General features: G+C 30.6%; 1 protein-coding gene across 8 annotated transcripts in view; it reads left to right on the top strand.

Annotated features, from left to right (window-relative positions):
• The window catches only part of LOC118191457 (coiled-coil domain-containing protein AGAP005037-like), a 769,544-nt gene that overhangs the window by 673,153 nt on the left and 77,113 nt on the right, over window positions 1-19,278 (top strand). For all 8 annotated transcript variants that reach the window (XM_085811562.1, XM_085811561.1, XM_085811564.1 and 5 more), the window contains 4 exons: window positions 9,452-9,514; window positions 12,512-12,568; window positions 16,492-16,581; window positions 18,648-18,802. In XM_085811562.1, the coding sequence (XP_085667688.1) occupies window positions 9,452-9,514; window positions 12,512-12,568; window positions 16,492-16,581; window positions 18,648-18,802 (365 nt within the window). The remainder of the gene's footprint in view (window positions 1-9,451; window positions 9,515-12,511; window positions 12,569-16,491; window positions 16,582-18,647; window positions 18,803-19,278) is intronic.

The following is a 19,278-nucleotide window of genomic DNA, read 5'->3' as shown; positions in this document are numbered from 1 at the left end:
AAGTTAAATATGAATAACTAAAACTTCTAATTAAATATTTTGTTATCAATTAACTTCATTATTTTTATACATTTTTGAAGAAAGGAAAGAGCTAATTATAGCAAAATGTCGGTATTGAATTATTTTTACTTGTATTTTTGTAATGTTTTATTGTGCATATATATTTTGGATCTTGAGAGAAATTTATAGACTATTTATTATAGTAAACCATTTATCAAATAAAATAGAGTATAAATTTACTAAAATAAACTATTTATATTGTTTCACATGTAGTGCACTTAAAGCACCACTAAGATAACGGATGTAGAAGGCTTCTTAATGTGCATTATAGATTATTTTCGTGAAGGAGTTATTTTTGTGTGTGATTTTTCACAATATAATTCTGTAACTATTTAAGACAGTCTCTAAAAGTGGGTATAAATTAGAATATCTTCAATACAGATAATCTAGTTTAATAGTTTTTGCTTAAGGAAACAGTTTCGCTGACAATATGTTATTTTCCTTCTTCTTTGCTCAATAAATGACCCTAAATCTCCCCTGCTTTTAGAGTGAAAGAATCAATGTGACTGCGTAGCGCAACTAGTTCTAAGAAAAGAAGATCTCTCGCTTGTTTGCGAAATGCTCTGAGCCTTTTCATCTGAAACCATCATTTACTCATTTCTAAAAGAATATTAAAACATTTTCTCTTAATATACTTTTCAATTTTAAGTTCATGCCATCAATTCTTGAGTAATATAAAACTTTAGATTACTTGAAATAAAGTTTAATCTAATTTTTTAAAAACTTAGGAGGAGTCTACTTTAAATTTTCGATAGATTTTAGCGGGATCTTTACCTTTACAGAGTAAATATATAAACTTCTTTGTATATCTCTTACATATAATAAATAAAAGAGTCTGTGTGTCTTTTGTTCGTCCTGAGCGTAAGCTAATACACCCAGAGCTACGAAATTTGGTATATAGGTGCATCTGGACAAGATCCAGTGCACCTCGAAGCGATTTTTTTCAAAATTTGAATCAGATTTTTTTTTATTTTATCTTTTCGATTTTATAGCATTATTTGAATAGTTTCATTCTTTTAGAAATGTGGTTTTGGCAACAGTTTTTTCAATTGTATACTGAACTGCTGGCTGTTGAAAATCACTGTTGCCACTTGAAAAAAGGAGGGCGATAATTCTGTGCAGTTTTTAAATGTAATGTTTCTCTTGGATACAGTACGTTTGTTGAGAGAAGGCAAGAGGAAGTTGGTTAGTTTATTTATTACGATAATGAATATTTGTATTAAGGGATATTGCTTATTTCATTACAATTGTGTTGTATGTAATACATTTTTTTAATTTGTGTTTTTTAGTCCAAAGGCGCTTAGTAGTTTTCAGGACTTCAAGGAAAGTCCCTGAAAGACTATTGTTTTCGTTTGCGATTTTGCGTTGGTTCACTATAGATGTCCATTTCACTTTTCAAACTGTTGCCACCAAATGTTAGAATCCTGCATTATATTTTAAGAAATTAAATAATGAACAATCTGCATAAATGTATGTATATTTCTTGCATTGTGATAAAACAACAGTACATAGAGCCATCGAATTTTGAATGACGTAATCCTACTGCGAATATGGGCATGTGGAAGCACAAATTTGAAATTTAGAATTTGTTTTATTATCGATTTTATATTTTAGATGCTAGTTAATATATATACTCAAGAAATTGATCATAATGCAATAGCAGTATTTCTATCTATCTTAAGCCATTTGCTCTAGACAAAAGGAAAATTATCCAAATAAGAGCGGGAAACTCTTTTAATATTTGTTTTCAAAGTCTTTGTCTTATGCATGATGTGAAAAGGACTAATGTCATCACGTGACCTTTAAAAACGCAAACTGTCATAAATGTTCAGTTAAAATTTGTCACTTAGCCTTCGATTTAATTGCACAGTATTAAGAAAAATGGCTTCCTACAGAAAAACTAATTCAGAAATTTATTTTCTCCAAATAAATTTTATTTGCATTAGCCATAAACTATTCCTTGCGGATATGCAAATATTTTTAGAAAAATATTATCTTTGTTCTTATTTTTTCAGTCTTGCATAATAAATAATCTTGCAATAGAAAAGCCAAGGTTCAAGTAAAGTTATTTTAATTATATTTCAAATAGTATGCGTCGTTGATTTCTAGGACTGAAGCTGAACAATCCATGTAGACTTAAAAATTTACATTAAATTCTGATTCCAGTTTTATTTGATATATTCTGTTTTACTTAGTGTGTCAGAAAACTGAATTATTTATTCGATAAACTCTGTTTCAATGATAACAATTTTAAAAGCAAAACTGATATTGTTAAACGTATTAAATAATCTATAATAAATAATCTGGCTTGGAGTTTTATGCAAGCAGATTCTTAATTTAAAATATAATTTCCAAGTAGAAATAATAAAGTTTCAGAGTAACTCCGATTTTTAAGATGAGACTTCAAGTTTAAGAATACATGAGAAAAATTAAGAAACAATTAAATCTCAAATTTTAGAACAAATGAAGTTGTCTATATAGTTTGGAATTACAGTTATTTATTAATTTAATTTTTATATAGTATAGGCAGAAATGGGAGACATAATAAGAAGCAGGCGCTGAATTTACCAATCAAAATTAATAAAATGCAATCAGAGCACCGTTACATTATTTCCTTATTTTTTGCAGCCACATTCGGCTAGACACAGTTGTTTACCACAATGCGAAGAAAATACATGATACAAGCAAATTCTTCATTTTATTTCATTTGATTTAATACGGGACGATAATATTTGGTGGCAGCAATTTGAAAGTGATACAGCCATTTATGGTGGAAGACGCAAAATTCCTTTCTGAGACTAATAACCCGTTTGGACTAACCTCCTTTTGGGCTAAAACTATTTTGTTAAATTGAAATTTTCGGCGGAATGTTTGACGAGATTTCATTTAATTTATCACTGCCCGCAACACTTCACCACGTAAATTCTGTAAAATAAGAGTTCCAAGTACTGTCTCGCAGAGCCTCTATTCTTATTTCGCCATTTCAAGGATGCGCAGATTCTGTCTATGGTGTGAGTATAAACCCCATGTTTCGGGATCGAGGACGCTATAGCGATGGTTTAAATTCAAATGTAGCAACAGCAGTCGGTAAGAACCAGAATTTGGCATGGTGCCTATGTGTTGCTGTACTTGGCTTCATCAATCCTATAACCGATAAGTACTCACGAGATTTATTTACGAAGAAAGGCCGAATGCTTAACGTAAGTTTTAATATTTTTAATGTTTAAATCTGTATAATATTTAACTGTATTAATATTTTTTATATTTACACTTTTTAATTGTAAACTCTTCTTTGAAATTTCAGACTGCAATATGATATTGTCAGGCTATATATCTGTCCCATATTACAAGTGCCTTTTTATACGAACAACCTTTTACGGGGTTAAGGATCTTTATTCTTTAGAGGCTATGCGATATTTTCCCTTTTGCAGTATTTTTTAACTGTTCTAGAAGAAAATAACACAGAGTAATGAATTTACTTTCAAATTTGAAATATTGTCTGGTGAAGAAAATAATGCAATAACTGGTAAAGAAAAATAACACAATTCCTATGCTCCTGCTCTAACTTATCATTCTGGTCCGAGAAGATGCGAAACATCTTGAATATGCAATAATTCGCATCGTGATGTTAGATTTTAATTGTTATTGATATAGTCTGCATTTATAATTTCAATCAAAATTTCCATCTGACCATGAAATGCATATGTTCATATCATCATATTACTCAAATGTTGTACTTAGTGAGAGGTGCGTTCAGAAAATGATTCCTCCACTGAATCATCGGAACGGTATACACTGAATTTTAATTCGTTTAAAATTAAAATCGCACTTACTGAATATCTCGAATGCGTTACTCGTTTGCTTATTAATCCTACTTTGTTCTTGTTCTTTTTAAGTGCTGGGTTCTTTCTTCAGTAAAAGGATCCAACTTTACACAGTTATTTTTGTATTAAAAGAGGTCCAAAGTAATTGTTGTTTTCTCTTTCCATGGATTATTCCAACTCTGCAGATGAAGAAAAGTATTTCCGAATACAGTCTTTTTAAGGGTCTATCCCAAATGTTTATATCCATGCTCTGATACTTCATTTCCGTATGAAAACATGGTCAGTTTCGATAAATAAGAATTCTTGTCGTATAATAGCAGAGCACACATCAAATAGCCTTATTAAGTTAAATTCTCAGGTTAGAATACTAACTGTACGTTTCACCTTCCGTAATTTCTCGGAATGAATCATGATAAATGGAAAATTTTTAGACTAGTTTGCAGAGAATGATGCAATTAATTAAGAGCATTTTTGGTACTTATATTGCGTTTAATTAGTAATTGATATTTTCAAAATTATAGACTTTTCTAATTTGCAACATAATGTAGGAACCGTTTTAAAATATGTTTAAGGGCACCTAAAATTAATTATTAGTAGTATAAAAGCAATAAACTACTACATTATTTTATTGTCTTTCAGAGAAGGTTTATTTTTGATTTCGTCTCATTTCTAATGCATGTGTCTCATTTCTAAGGCAATATTTCTGCCTCAATGCATTTCTAATACACTGAGGCAGAAATTTGGAATTTTCATTAAAAATTAGCAATAATAATTGTTTGATCTCTGGTATTTCCAAACACTTTTTAAATTCAATACTTAAAGGATTAGATTAACACAAGAAATGCAAACTTAATTATAATGTGAAACATCGTTAAAACCTGGATGGGTAGGATGCAACTGATTATACATAAAACTAATATGTTCAATCAACAGTACAGAAGCATCCAGTGACAAAATAAAAGTCTGGAACGCTTACAAATATAGATTTGAAGAGAAAATATGTTTATTGAATAAGAAGCCACTAACAGAATATAGATGAAGTTAGCTTTAGCTGAAAATCAGATCTATCGTACTGCGATAAAGTAGATTAGAATTGCCAGCTTTTACTCAAAAGATTTTCGTTACGATCCTTTTTTGGAAAGGAACTCATATATATATATATATATATATATATATTATACTTATTATTATTATTATTATATGATGATTAAATTTATGTCAGTTAGTAATAGCCATTTAAAATTTCTATAAACTGTACTGTTCGTCGTTTTCAAGGCTATTGTACATTGAAAGCTCATACCAGCACAAATGCCTCAACAGTGAACATAAATGGTCCTCTCACTGGTATGCCAAGAATTTGGCAATTAAATAATGCATCATCTAAAAAAAGAAACAAAATACAGATAGTAACTTCTGGAATATAGCATAAATAGGCGATAATAAGGCAGTATGTATTTACACCACTGTGGACGTTTTGTTGAAGACTCTCATTAGAAGACATCTGACAAACTTCATAATGATTTGTTGTTGTTTTCGTGACTTATCTCACGTGTCTGATAGTAACATCAAAACAAGCCCACGAAATTCATTGTAGCAAGGAGTGCAAGATTGTACCGACGACTATGCTCAGTTCCACCTCCAATTTTGATGGAGAGCACCCCGGGCGGATGGGTCCGAAGGTTTCCCACCCCTCTTCCCCTACCATCAGCCTGTCTAAGGTCTTTCAGCTCGCCGCATATTTAGAGTGCTACCATGCCACGCAGACGCTATACATTTACAAACATCCATGCTTTCTCCAGGACATGATTTTATGAAAAAAGAAAAAAAATCAAACTTCTAAATTTTTAAAAAATTTTGTTTGAAAATATTTATTGAAAAAAAAATATCATCTAAATCTGAAATAAAGACTTGAAAAACAATAAAGGAATATTTCATTATTTCTGTATATTTTTAATGCAAATTTCAGGAATATCATTTAAGGTTTTGATATTTAAACTGGATAACACCGTAAAGCGCAAGTTGATTTTCGACTTTCACTATCCTACCTTATACCTATTTTTTATCATACTTTTAACATCCTATTTTAAATAAATTCAAGATCGAAGAACTGTTTCTTATGATGTAATTTTTATATAATCCTAGAGTGTAGAAGAATTCTTTTCTAGATGAAAACAAGTCTAAAATACACTACAAACATGAAGCGCTCGCGCGTGTCTTTAAAAGCGCTAGTACGTGGTATTGTTTTCATAAATTCAAATGCCTAACTAATTGTGTATTATTTAGGTTAAAATAACACGTCGAACAACGATTAACTTAGAAGTCAAACAACGAAAATCAGCGTTGTACTTGCAAAATTTCCAAGACTAGTTTCGATGGTTTTACTACCGGATCATGTGCCTTAGTTGCCAAAGCGCAAATGAACGAGATAAGATATTGTGATAAGATAAGAATGGATGGACAGGAGTTAAGCCACTGGTGCCATATACTGATGAAACAAGAAAACTAAAAACATAATTTCCTTAAAAGCTGATGGTAAGATGGATTAGAATTACGGTCGTTAACTAGAACAGAAAGGTTTTTAATGTGAAAAGCCTCTAGAAAATTTAATTCACCAATGAAAGATATTTTTTGGATAATTTTGGCTGCAGAAAAATCAAAAGTGTGATTTTCGGACCAACAATGCTGGCAACAAAGGACTTCTGTGTTTTCGTTTTCCTAACATATGCCTGATGATCTTTAACGCAAAATTTTAATACTCTCTTAGTTTGACCAATATAAATTAAACCGCATTGGCAAGAAATCCTGTAAATACCCAAGGAATTTATATCCAGAATGGGGTCCTTAAGTATGGAACTGGAAATTTTATCGATAGGAGGATAAATGACCCAAAAATTAAATTTGTGCAAAATACGTGCAATTTTATAATACCTTATTCTGTCGTGTATAATCCACACTTTTTTATAAGAATGCAGTTAAAAATCTAAAGTACGACTTAATACAAGGGAAAGATTAGAAGTAGGTACATACAAACAAGTGGTAACACAGCAGCGCGAAATTTAACAGTTGAGTACAAAATCTATTGCTATTGGGTGAATTTTGCTGGACAAGTTTAGTTATGGTTGTAGATATTGGTGCTAATATCGATAGTAATACTAATATCTTGAAGGTTACTACTCTAGTGGTGATAGTGAACATAGGCTGCTAAACATCAAAACAGGTTCCTTTTTTTTACCTACAATAAAAATTTTGTTTCAGTGCGTGGTATTTTCATTTTAGCTGCTTTCACGCCTCCAAAACGAAAGAAATAATATAGATAGTAGAGAGGTTATCCACAGCTTATCCTGGAGAATTTTTTTTAATTAAGGGTAAAAGTTAAGGGTGCGTCTTATGCATTCTTAAATTCGGTAATTTAAAATCCTCCCCTTTTCCCACCTATTCCCTCTATAAATCAAAATTTTAATTTCCAAGTTTAAGAAACAAAATTCCTGCAAATACAAAATTGTGATTAATTAATTTCTTATGTAATTTGCAGTATTTTTGCAAATGTGCATCTAGTACCCAACATTTCGAAGAACAATGCTAGAGTCACTGTTTTTGAAATATCTGAATTTCGGTTCTCTTTATAATAGAGTGCTTTTCATATATAATACTGAAAAACAAATTTTCGTGTTGCTTTTAATCAATTTATGCATTTCATTAAACTTAATCAGCCTACACTTAAGCTAAAATGAATTAATTTTCAATTAAAATTACACATTTTGCTATTCACTGTTTCCCTCTTCGAAAGTTAAAGTATAGAGATATAGAATAAATGTAGAATATTATAAGTTGATAGAGTTATTAGGATTTTTATAGGAGCCAGTAACGTAAAAATTCAGCTATACCCTTGTCGGGGTTAGAACCACGGATCTTCCGTTTGTTACAAGGACGTACTACCAGTTACATTACTAGAGTAAGCGCAGGGAAGAGCGATCATTCCTCATATTCCTTCCCAATTTAAAAGCAATTGAGGTCTGAACTGCGAGAATTTAAGTGGTGATAAATTATCGTCCACCACATATTACTCGGGTGCGCTGTACAGCTATTAGTTTTTCTTTCTGGAACAGAGAGTATAAAAAATCAGGAATGCTATAGCCGGAACTCGAACCACATATGCTCCGTTTGCTAGTTGCACCTGCTACCAGTTACATCACGAGATCAAGCTCAAACTATAATTCCTTATAGGTTTAATAGAATACAACAGAATGGTTACAAAATAGGCCTCCTCATGCAAAGAAAGAAGCTGTAATTTAGCTGAAGTTAATGATTTTAAATGAAAATAAGTATTTTTATTCAAACGAGAAATAGAGAAGAAAGTCTTAACACTTCTATAACTTTCTTATACACTTCTATATTCTTAACGTTTTGAGTATAACAGCTGGAGCTATTTTCAGAAAATGGGTAGCAAATTTATGCTTCTATGTCTTTATTTGCTTTAAAATGTTGTTTATCGCAGTTATAGTAATTAAATAAGGAATTTCCTTCTCACTTTTTGTTATTGAGAAAAATAAAAATTAGTCAAATTTGTCCAGAAACACCAACCAGTGGTTAACATGAGAAATTTTTGCAAAGTATCTGATTTAATACGTAAGAGGTACCAGACTGATTTCTCAATTTCGTAACTTATCTGACTTTGGAGTACCGTAAAATTAAATTAAATAATAATAACTCAATTTTTCAATTTAATTTTTATATCTTGCTAAAACATTGCTAGCGCAACCAACTAGTATTGCTTTTAAATTTACTGCATTTGTTGTGTCAGCTGCATTCTGTAAGAAAAGACGTTTCAATTAATTTGATATACAGATACGCAAACATGTTTAACATAGTGAGGTTATAGTTATAGCTTTCCTCTTCTAATTTTGCTAACTGAAAAACACTAAATTTAAAAGCATATTATTAAAAAGTTTAAATAAGTTTTAAATGAAGATAATTTGTAGAAAGATGGAGATTATGGGAGTAGTTTAATATTTGAGCATAGCCTTGCTTGTATGGCTTGGAACTGCTTGTTTTTATAGCAATATAAGGAATTTTAGTGTTATCACTATAATTCATTATAGTGTTATAATGACGTATAGTGTTATGATGAATTATAGCGCTATATTATGTCATAAATAATATAAAATTAGCAACTCTGTATGTTTACATTTTATGAATAAGTGTTGCTTAGTAATGATTCGAAAATAAAAGAAACTATTTGGTACTGTAAAATTTTAAATAATAATATACTTTTTTATTTACATAGGAAATTACTCCTCTTAAATGTTGAGCACGCTATACAGAGTGTTTGGAAAATATTTTACGACACTCTAATAATTTTTTCTCACCTTTTCAATAACAAAAATTATAATCCCTTTCCATTTGTATATGGTTTCAAATTAAGACTTTCAAATAACGGTGTGCTAATATAATTCAGTGATGTTTTGCAAAGAAAGAATCGTAAATACAATGCCGAAGCCTCCTAATTCCGTTGTCTTCTTATTTTCTTTTTTGAACTAACGTATGTAAGCCATAAGTTCTTTTTTTAGCCGAAAGACCCGTGAAACCAGCCATCAAGTCCTCCTTATCCCTTCGCAGCCAGCATTCCTCAGGTAAAACCTTTCCTTTATTATGATACGAAATAATTTAAATCCTTATTCACATAAAAAAAAACCTTTATGAACTGTTCGCAAACACAGCAAAATAATGACGAAAACTTATGTGATCTTTATTATCATGCTGCTTAAGCATAAATGCTCTTCCTATGTATTTTCGAGCATTTGCGACAAATTCTGAAATTGCTTATTTGGAATAAAGGGAAAGCACTTTTCTAAACAATTTCTTGAAATATTGAAACTATATGGTTGAAAACAATTAGGTAAATTTCTTCCTGTTAGAAACAATAGCATCTAACAATATTCATTGGACGTGAGACAACCTACCTTTGTAGTGTCCTGTAATAGTCCTGCATTCTTTAGGTTTCGGTAGACCTTTAATAATGGCAAAAACAGAAACTTTTTCTCAACATTTTCTTGTATAGCGGCTATATAATCTAACTAAGCAGTATGTATTTTCAGAAAACGGTTATTATATCATTAGAGAGTTCAAGTTTGCAACAGAACTTGATATTTTTATTATTAGCTCATTAAAACTGAGAAGAAACGCATTTTATCAAAATATTTTAGGAGTAATATATAACTACTATGTAAACCATTTTTAACGAATTGTAAACGCAGCGCCAAGTATGCTACTTCAGTTACAACTGGTTTTCTTTCCTATTATAATTAGAGAGTCTTTCCTTTCTGTGTCGTCATTGTCTTCTGTTGCTTTAATAGCTATTATCTTTTCATCGCTATTTCACTCCCATTGCTCCAGTATTATTCATCTTCCATGGATAACCAGTCTCCCAAGTCTTTTGCTATCAGCAAGTTGTGTTCATTTCTGTAGTAGCCATCTTTCTCTGCTTTCTGTCCGCCTTTCACGTTTTGGGTAGCCATCCTATTTTCATCACTGTAATATGCCTTTCGCTGTTAGCAATTTCTTTTGGTTTTAGTTGTTCTTTCTCTCTAGTGGTACACAGGCATGCTACACTTTTAACCCACCTCAAGTAAGATAAACTATATCTGTTTAACATATTTCTCTGCAACAGGTTATGCATAAAAAATATAAATTCCTAAAATAAAGGACTATTCTTTTATATCTGCCTAACTTAAAATCCGTATATGTGTTTCAATCAGATGTTGTGATATAGATACTTGATATTCTGATTGTGCTAACATAAAATAGCTTCAAAAGAAGTCGTGCACTATTCATCTGCTTAAAATTTTACAATCTGATTTTTAACTGAACATTATTATTCTGTTTATAATGTAGTATGTGTAAATGTGTAAATTCGGTTTATCCAGCTGTTCTCTAAGCAGTTTGCAGTTTGGTCCAAACAAGAAATGTGCTCATAAAAGTATACCATGAGTGCAGTTTGCGTATGGGAATTTCCTTTTTTAACACATTTTTATAAATTTACACGCTGCATGAGTTTCTCAATATAATTTTCTTTTCATTTTCGTTTAAATTTGTTAATTGTTATAATATGCATTTCTGTACATTTTGTAATGTGCACCACAATTTTGCGTTTAGTTTCAAACTAATCTGGAAGAGCATTGATTTATATAATTAACTTTTCTCGTATTAAAATGTCGTTAATGTATTTCATTTGTTTTTAATTGCTTCATCTTTTATTTTTAATCATCTGTGTTCTAGATCTTCAGCTTCTGTTAAATATTATTATTTGCCTACTTAAGTAACAGTTCATATAAACAGGAAATGTTTAGTCAATGGCCAATATAAAACATTTTTGCTCATGAAACATTAAATTGGAAACAAATAAATTTTGATTTAAATAGGAATAACTTAATACGACAACTACCTAGTAATTTATCTCAATTTACGTTAACTTTCATCGTTTTGAATTGAGTAATAAAACATAAATGATGAAAAACTAATGTTTACTTTTGTACTTAAAAGTTTAATGAAAATAGAATCCGTCTGATTTCAATAAATAATTTAAATTTCATTATAACAATTACAAATTTCTTAATTTTGCTCTATCTTTTTCGTCAATACATAATTTTAATAGCATATGTCTTGTCATGGTTCTGCATGTAATTATGCCTTTTTTTTCTTTCTGTTAAGAAGAAAAGTTATTTAATACTTTTTAAACTTCTCTAATTTCTTTTCTTCTCACATTTAAAACAAATGACCGCCCACCTCATTAAAAATTTTTTATATTGAATATAAAATAATTTGTTATATTGAATATAACAAACACTCTATATATATCATCTTCGATACAATAATGGTAGAAACATTATTAGAAATTATGTTTACGATGTCTACTGAGAATATCTTCATTCACAGAAGCAATTTGAAATTGTACTGAAAACTGCTTTTTCAGAACAATACCATTTAATAAGCTAAGAAAAGTGCAAGGTCGTTTAGATTACAGATAACTTTTCATATTCTCATGAAAGGACGCTGAAAAACAGTTTTTTTCCTATCATTCTGTTTGCTCATGCTTGTGTCTAAAAACTTTGATGATGTGTGTCGTTATTTAATTAATGTATTATCTACCAATGAAATCCATCTTTATGGAATTGTTAGTTGCTGTAACATGTGGATAAGGGAATAAAAATATATAGGGTCAGCGATATCAGTCATATGAATAGGGTCAGCGATATAAGTCATGCAAATGCTGAATGATACGAATTTCATACATTGTTGTGAATAAAGGGAATGCTTTTTTCTAAACACGACTACGTATTTCAGTCACAGACTGAACATAATTGTTAATTGAATATTTATGAGCCCATGTCTCAAAGTTTACAAGCGCAGTACACACAAATTTCAGTACGCACACTTCACTCTGAAAATCTTAACCAGTTTGTTACTACTAAAGTTCAAAAGACTGTAGTCATGTTTTTTCTTTGAATTTTTTCCTAAGTTTAGATAATAACATTTTGGATATCTGTTAAAGAATGCATTCAAAATATTTTTTTATTTCTTTTCAAATGTATTCTTTTTTTTTTTTTTTTTTTTTTTTTTTTTTTTTTTAGATGTGGATTCTGTTCCCACTCAGCTACACCCTCCTACAGTAAAAGTCACAAATGCAGGTATTTTCTCTACTTTTGTCTTTTATCATCTTGCTATTTGAAAATATAATTATAAATACGAAATGTAATGAATTTTGTGGCGGAAATAAAAATGACTCATAAAGTACATTTTGTTACCCAACGCTAATCATAGAACTGTTTTCTCTTTTCTATGCTGTTTCTTGTGAAACCGTGTGAAAACTGAATTAAAAGTTTAATGTTTCGCACATTGGCAACACTCGCCAAATCTCTTAATAGTATAGAATAATGGGGGTAAGAGTCCAAAACGTTTGGAAAGATTGCATTGAAGATGCTGTGTAAGGATTATGTTAATTTTATTAACAGTTACATTTTGAGTTAAAGTTCCTTTCCTGTCGATTCTTAACTTCAACTTACTACTTCCGGCCAGAACGTAGTTTTGGGATCATGTCTGAATACATAATGAGGAAAAGCGGTATTTAACCGCGAAGTTCTACTTGCTGTGTTAGAGAGAATCAGAGTTTCTGATTTGCGCGCGGCTGCCTTGTTGGCTACTCTCTCTCAAAGCTGTTATTACTCTCGGCCGTACTCAGGCCCTTGATAGCTTAGCAGTCAATTAGCGTTACGGGACCAACTCGGTTAGAATCTTGATAGCTTCGGCTATATCTATTTAGTTTAGATTAGTTTTAGTTTATTTCTTAGCCTCTTAAGTTTAAACGCAAGTGTCGGCTCCAAGATGGAGTTCTGTTAAATCTTATTTGAATAATAAAGGGTTATTTACCCTTCCATCTTGTTGTTTCTTGTCACACGAACTTAAGCTATTATTCGCTTAGCAGTTTTTAAAATTCTTCACGTTCAACTGTAAATTATCATTTACAAAGTGAGGAATCCTACAGCTGTTAAATCAAAATCTGAAAATGCACTGGAACATAAATAAAATTTAGAAGACTGTTTCGTATCCGGGCTTTCTTCTTCAGCGATATTATAGCACCAAGTAATGAATATTATTAATTTATTAAAAAGAATAAAATAAGCGTAAATACTCTTATTCTATTCAATTTCAGAAACTGGATGTCCTAAAATAAATTGTATCCTAAATGATTTTGAGTAATACAATAAATACTTTTAGTAATAACAATAGCAAAAATGGGAAATATTTCATCATGCAATTACAGAGTCGCAAGTACATAATAGAAATATTTGTAAAATGTTACACTTGGACGAATCATGTACTTTCTGTAATAAACTTACTCTTTAGTAAGCTTTAATAGTTTAAATCGTCAAGTTTTAATAAAAGTGTTGTATCACAAAATTTTTAAATATTAAGTATGCAAAAGATAGTCTTTTTTAACATGCCAAAAGTATTAAGATTATAAACATATCGACAGCGTGACACAAAAAATGATTTTACATTTTAAAGGAATCTTACAAGTAGAAAAATTCTTACATATGATACCTCTTTAGTTTGTAGATATAGCACAGTACAGTGAGCATGCATATTGCTAATAAACTATAATTACATGTCTTCTCAACTATAGTTAAATAATATATTAATTATGATTTTAACATTCTTTATTTTACGTCATACTTATTTGTTTTGTTCTTCTTTAATCCAAAACCTTGCCTAATGTTTAATTAATGATTATACTTTATATAAAACAATATAAACTTTATGTACATGTGGGAATGAATATGATAATAGCAAAATATTTTTGTAACGTTTAATATTGATTCCTTATTCAAAGCGAATCGATCAAAATGATAATATTGTACAGACAGATCGTAAGTAGCAATGCTATTCTAGTAATACTAATTTATGCTATTCTATTAATTATAATTCTATTTATGGTTAATTTGGGCAATTTTATTAATTTCAACTATCTGCTGTAAATAAAGGAGTGACTCAAAATTAAATGTTAGCGAAATTTAATTTTCTTAAATTGTTCAGTTATTATTGTCTTTTTGCCATTCATTAAAAACAATTTTATGTACATTAGCAAAAGATATTAATTTCAAATTGAAATTTAATAGTTACTTCACTTTTTTTCTTATGTACACTCCTATGTTCAAAAAGTTTCCGAAAAATTTTTATAGAACAGTTACATTATCCGAAACGTAAAAAATGTATTATTAATCTACTATTTTAAAGTAATATCCATCTGAGTATACACACTCGCTCTAATGTTCCTGATATTCCTGAAAGCATTGGTACAATTCCTCTTTCACTCTTTCAGCTTCTGTCATAGCTTTTCCATTGCATTATTATGGTTCACTTGAATTACCTGAAAATTTTAATCCAGAAGAACCATTCTGACAAGAAGAACAGTCTAACGAATAAAGTGATATGATAGGCGGGAAAATGCGATCACTTTTTGTTCAAAGATATCCAAGCTTCCTCATACAAATACCCTTTGCTTAAGCTGAGTCATCCTGTGAAATGGTCAAATACGCCTTCAATGCTGTTTACACATCAGCGAGAATTCTCATTTTTCAATAGAAAGTACATCCTCTTTTTAATTATCACAAGTTTTATGCATGTAACATTACTTTTCTATGAAAAGAGGGTATTAATAAATACAGTCAAAAGTCGTTAATTCGGACACTCATAATCCGGAATGATCTATAATCCGGACCTCAAAGCTAAAAACTTTCTGCGCAGGCGCCGCGTTGACACATGCGCATAGGCGTTTACCCGTGCGCGTACGACCTTTTACGACTGCGCATATGCGTGTGCACAAGCACAGAATACGTTTTTGCGTGCGCGTTTTATGTATAACGGACGGTATAAGCTAAAATTATCTAATTATCTATTTCAGTTAATGTTGATGATTGCGTTGTTCATTAATCTTCGAATTGGATCCTACTTATTATTTTTTGCAGACTGTAAGAACAATATTATAAAAGTAAACTTGAACTTTCGATTATGTCAAATAGAATTTCCGATTCTGGAGCTCCCAAAGGATCGTGCAAAACGAAAGTATGTTTCGATGTCCATCAAACAAAAAGTGGAATTGTTGCAAAAAATGGATAAAGACATGAAGAATGTGACAGAGAGGTTAATGAAAACGAAAAAATTTCGATTGAAAAGTTATTCGGTATTCTCGGCACAGCAATTAACGGGACTTGAACAGCGGAACTTTGTAACTGAACAAGAAATTATGTCTGTTTATAGAATTAAAGAGAAAGTATTATCACATAAAACGAAGCAACTTAAACAACTTACATTGAAAGAAATGTTTAATAAAGTAAACAAATAAATATTAAGCTCTTTTTTTTTTTGTAAATTTTGATACCCTTTAGATCATAACTGTTCTTTATTTCATAAATTACGGTTTCATATTTTTAATTTTAGAATTTCTGCATGCCATCTTACGAGATTTAAACTGATGATCTATAATTCGGAAAAATCGATAATCCGGAATCGCCGAAGTCCCGACGAGTCCGGATTAACGACTTTTGACTGTATTAGATAACAGCCAAATGTTCCTCGTTAAACATCAGAATGCAAGAAATATCAATCTTACATTTCAATTTTGTAATTTTGGAAGATTAAAAATTTTAAATACGTTCAAACAATTTTTCTCCATATTATAATGGAAACTTTCAGTTAAGTTTGAATAAACTTACTGACATGCATTTCATTTTAATTCAGAAAAGGAAATGGTAACTGCTAGAATTGAGATATTTTTGTATTTTTCATTCATTAAAGTCTCAATTATAAAAGTTATTATTTATGCTCAAACGTTTCTCTTAAAGCTTCTGCACCGGATGTGAAAAATAATTTATTTTCTTCTGTTAGAAAAATTTTAATTCGACCCAGTAAAATTCCTTAGAATGTAAAGGTAACAAGCGAAGTTATATAAATAAAAAATAACAAGTTAATATTATAACCGATAAATTATTGTTTTTAAATATTTTGACGTTCAAAATGTTCATTATTTTTTAATTTCTTCTTTTCCTTACAGATCGCGAACCCCGGTCGAAACCTGCCCCACCCCCAAAACCGAGTTCCCTCTCCGAGAGACAACATTCGGTTTCACCCCCTACTAAAGGTAGTGCGTATTTATTCGTTTTATACATTGAATGTTCTTTGTTAAATTTAAATCCTTGATTCAATAACCACTTTGGCCAGTTTGATAATTTGTTTCCTTTCCTTTTTACTTGTTCAGCCTGTGCCAAATCGAATATGCTTCTTGATGATTTTTAAAGCCTGTATTTAACGAGAGGATAAATAATTTTTCATAATTTTCTAAATTTAATTATTATTATATTTTCCAAAAATACTTATGGTACTTTTCCATTAAAGTCATACCATACATTTTTGCATCAAGCTGCCGTATTTTGGCTTATTTCTCTCTCCACGCTTCGGCTCGATACTAGATTAAAGGGAACGCTCGGGAATAGCAACAAGGAAACATTCTCTAAGTAAGCAAAATCTACCAAGAACCCACAGCGAGAGAAAAACACGACCTATGTTACTTTTTATCTTTGTTTAATAAGCTTTTATAAGTTTCTCCAGTTTTGTAACATCCATCGATTTAACATTAGAACGATATAACAACGAATTGACACATATCTCTGTTATGTTATTATTGCAGTCAGCAAGCATTGTGTTGTAATCCGTTTGAAACAAGTTTTTGTTGCGGAAGTCCCAATATATATTAACTTTTGATACCATAAGTAAATGAATCATATGGTAGTAACACAACGAATAACGTGATCCATTGTATTCAGAACATCGTTTTCTTCCCTTCATGAAAGAAAATCGCATCTCGATTGTGTTTTAAACATTTTTTGTATGTCTGTATGTATGCGATGAATATCTCTTTCTTGAAGAAACAAGATAACCACTTACTCATAGCGTAGAAAATCTCAAGTCGTGAAATCTACTGCATTTTAAAAGAATTAATTTATTAGATGAAAAACGTCATTTGAAAATTATGTAACTGCAGTTATCGCCAAGGAAGATATAAAACCCAATTGGCGATAACTGGCGCCCAGCAAATATGCCATATAAATAACGTGCCAAGTGGTATGGTTTTAACAGAAAAGTACGATACTTTCATGCTTGCTTTTTTTATCCTGGTGCATCCCTTCTTCAATGAGATCAGCTTTTTCTAATATGTTAAAAGATTTCAATTTATTTTAAAAAAGGGCTGTTTGAAGCTATCAGACTGAACATTTAAAACAATACTTCTTACAATTTAAGCATTACTTAAAACTTCCTCGAAATCTTTCTAAAAATGAGTAAACACTCTCTGTAGCATGAAATAATAAATAGAAATAATATGTTTCTTCGTTATTACAGCAACAGGTCGTAGGTCATCGAAAGAAAATTATTGGAATAGGCGAAGAACCAAATTTGTCTAGTAAGATTCAGCCATATGGGCTTAGATTTGCACGTGCTCATGTTCGCTCTCCCTTTTCTTACCAATATACCGTTTTGTATGGCACAAGAGAAATGAGTGATTTTCTACAAAATAGAAACTTAATTTTAAAATAGGCATGTTTTTATATGACTCTTAGTAAACGTTTAGTCTTTTTGTAGTAAACTTTACTCTCCTAGTCTGTTTTCCTTTTGATCCTGTTACTATGAAACGTAGATTTTAGCATAATATATGAGTTAAACGAAAATCTCTGGCCGAAATTCCTATACACCGTATTTCATTTTGCTTGGTATCCTGAAAAGGTACACAGAGGGAGAATGCTTCAATATTTGTGAAGAAGCCAGTCGATAGTCATACAGCTAGAAATGGAATTTTTGTGTGTAAGGTAACTTAAACTAAGTACCATGATATAGAAAATGTCTTGGAAGATTAGTTCTTAGGTTAAAAAATAGCTAAAACTTTAATTTCATATGCGTTATATTTTGAGTATTTATTAAGTTTCTCGGGAAATAATTCAGTGTGCATTAGTTCTTACTCTTGTTGTTACATTTGTCTGCTGGAACTGAATATTTTGGTTGAATAAAGTTTCTTATGAAAATTAAGATGATAATAGAGCGCAATATAAATGCAACTGAGATGCTATTTTCAGTTAAAATAACTGATTTTCAATTAAGGAAAAATAAGAATAATTTGTAAAACATCCTTCGCCAGTGTTCAGTCTCTTTGTTCCCTAGAGTTCCGGGTAAGCGCAGAGATGTACAGTCAGCTGAAGCATCTGAGGAAACAGACGAAGGACCTGAGGCTGGAGGTGCGAAACCTGAGGAGGATTGCGCAGTCGCAGGCCATCACTGCCAAGGAAACCGTTCGAGAAACCTGCCTTAAAATCAAGGTAGAAAACTGAATCTATCAAAAGAAATGCGTTACATATTTTATTACTTAAAAATTATTACTTTTAGTCATATGAATACACCCAAATATGCTGAGACTGTAACATGAGTTATCAGATAACTATTGTCATTTCATAGAAGTTCTCAAAATTGCTTTTAAATACTCGTTATCTTTAATAAAATCTTTAATTTTTAAGATGAGTCCAGTTATTGCGGAAATACTATGAAGTCTGAGAAAGATTCTATTTTTATTTTTGAGAAGATACCATTTCTTAATTTAAGTATGAAATTTCATGGTTTTTTTTTCTGTTTAAATATCAAAAGTCTGTTAAGAATTATCTATTCTTAAACTTGAAAGCGAATCTATTTCGACTTAAAATAGCTACAATCTTCATTGTTTTCCTAATTCTATTGGATAGTCCTGATTGATTCTCTAATTAGTGAGATCTGGCTAGGAACCTGAAAGGTGCAGGTTCTC

Source organism: Stegodyphus dumicola, chromosome 2 (assembly GCF_044657685.1).
Source record: "Stegodyphus dumicola isolate Sdum_Otavi_A_Nest chromosome 2, ASM4465768v1".
Lineage (NCBI taxonomy): Eukaryota > Metazoa > Arthropoda > Arachnida > Araneae > Eresidae > Stegodyphus > Stegodyphus dumicola.
Note: the sequence above shows the minus strand (reverse complement) of the source record. Positions and strands in the feature narration are given on the sequence as shown.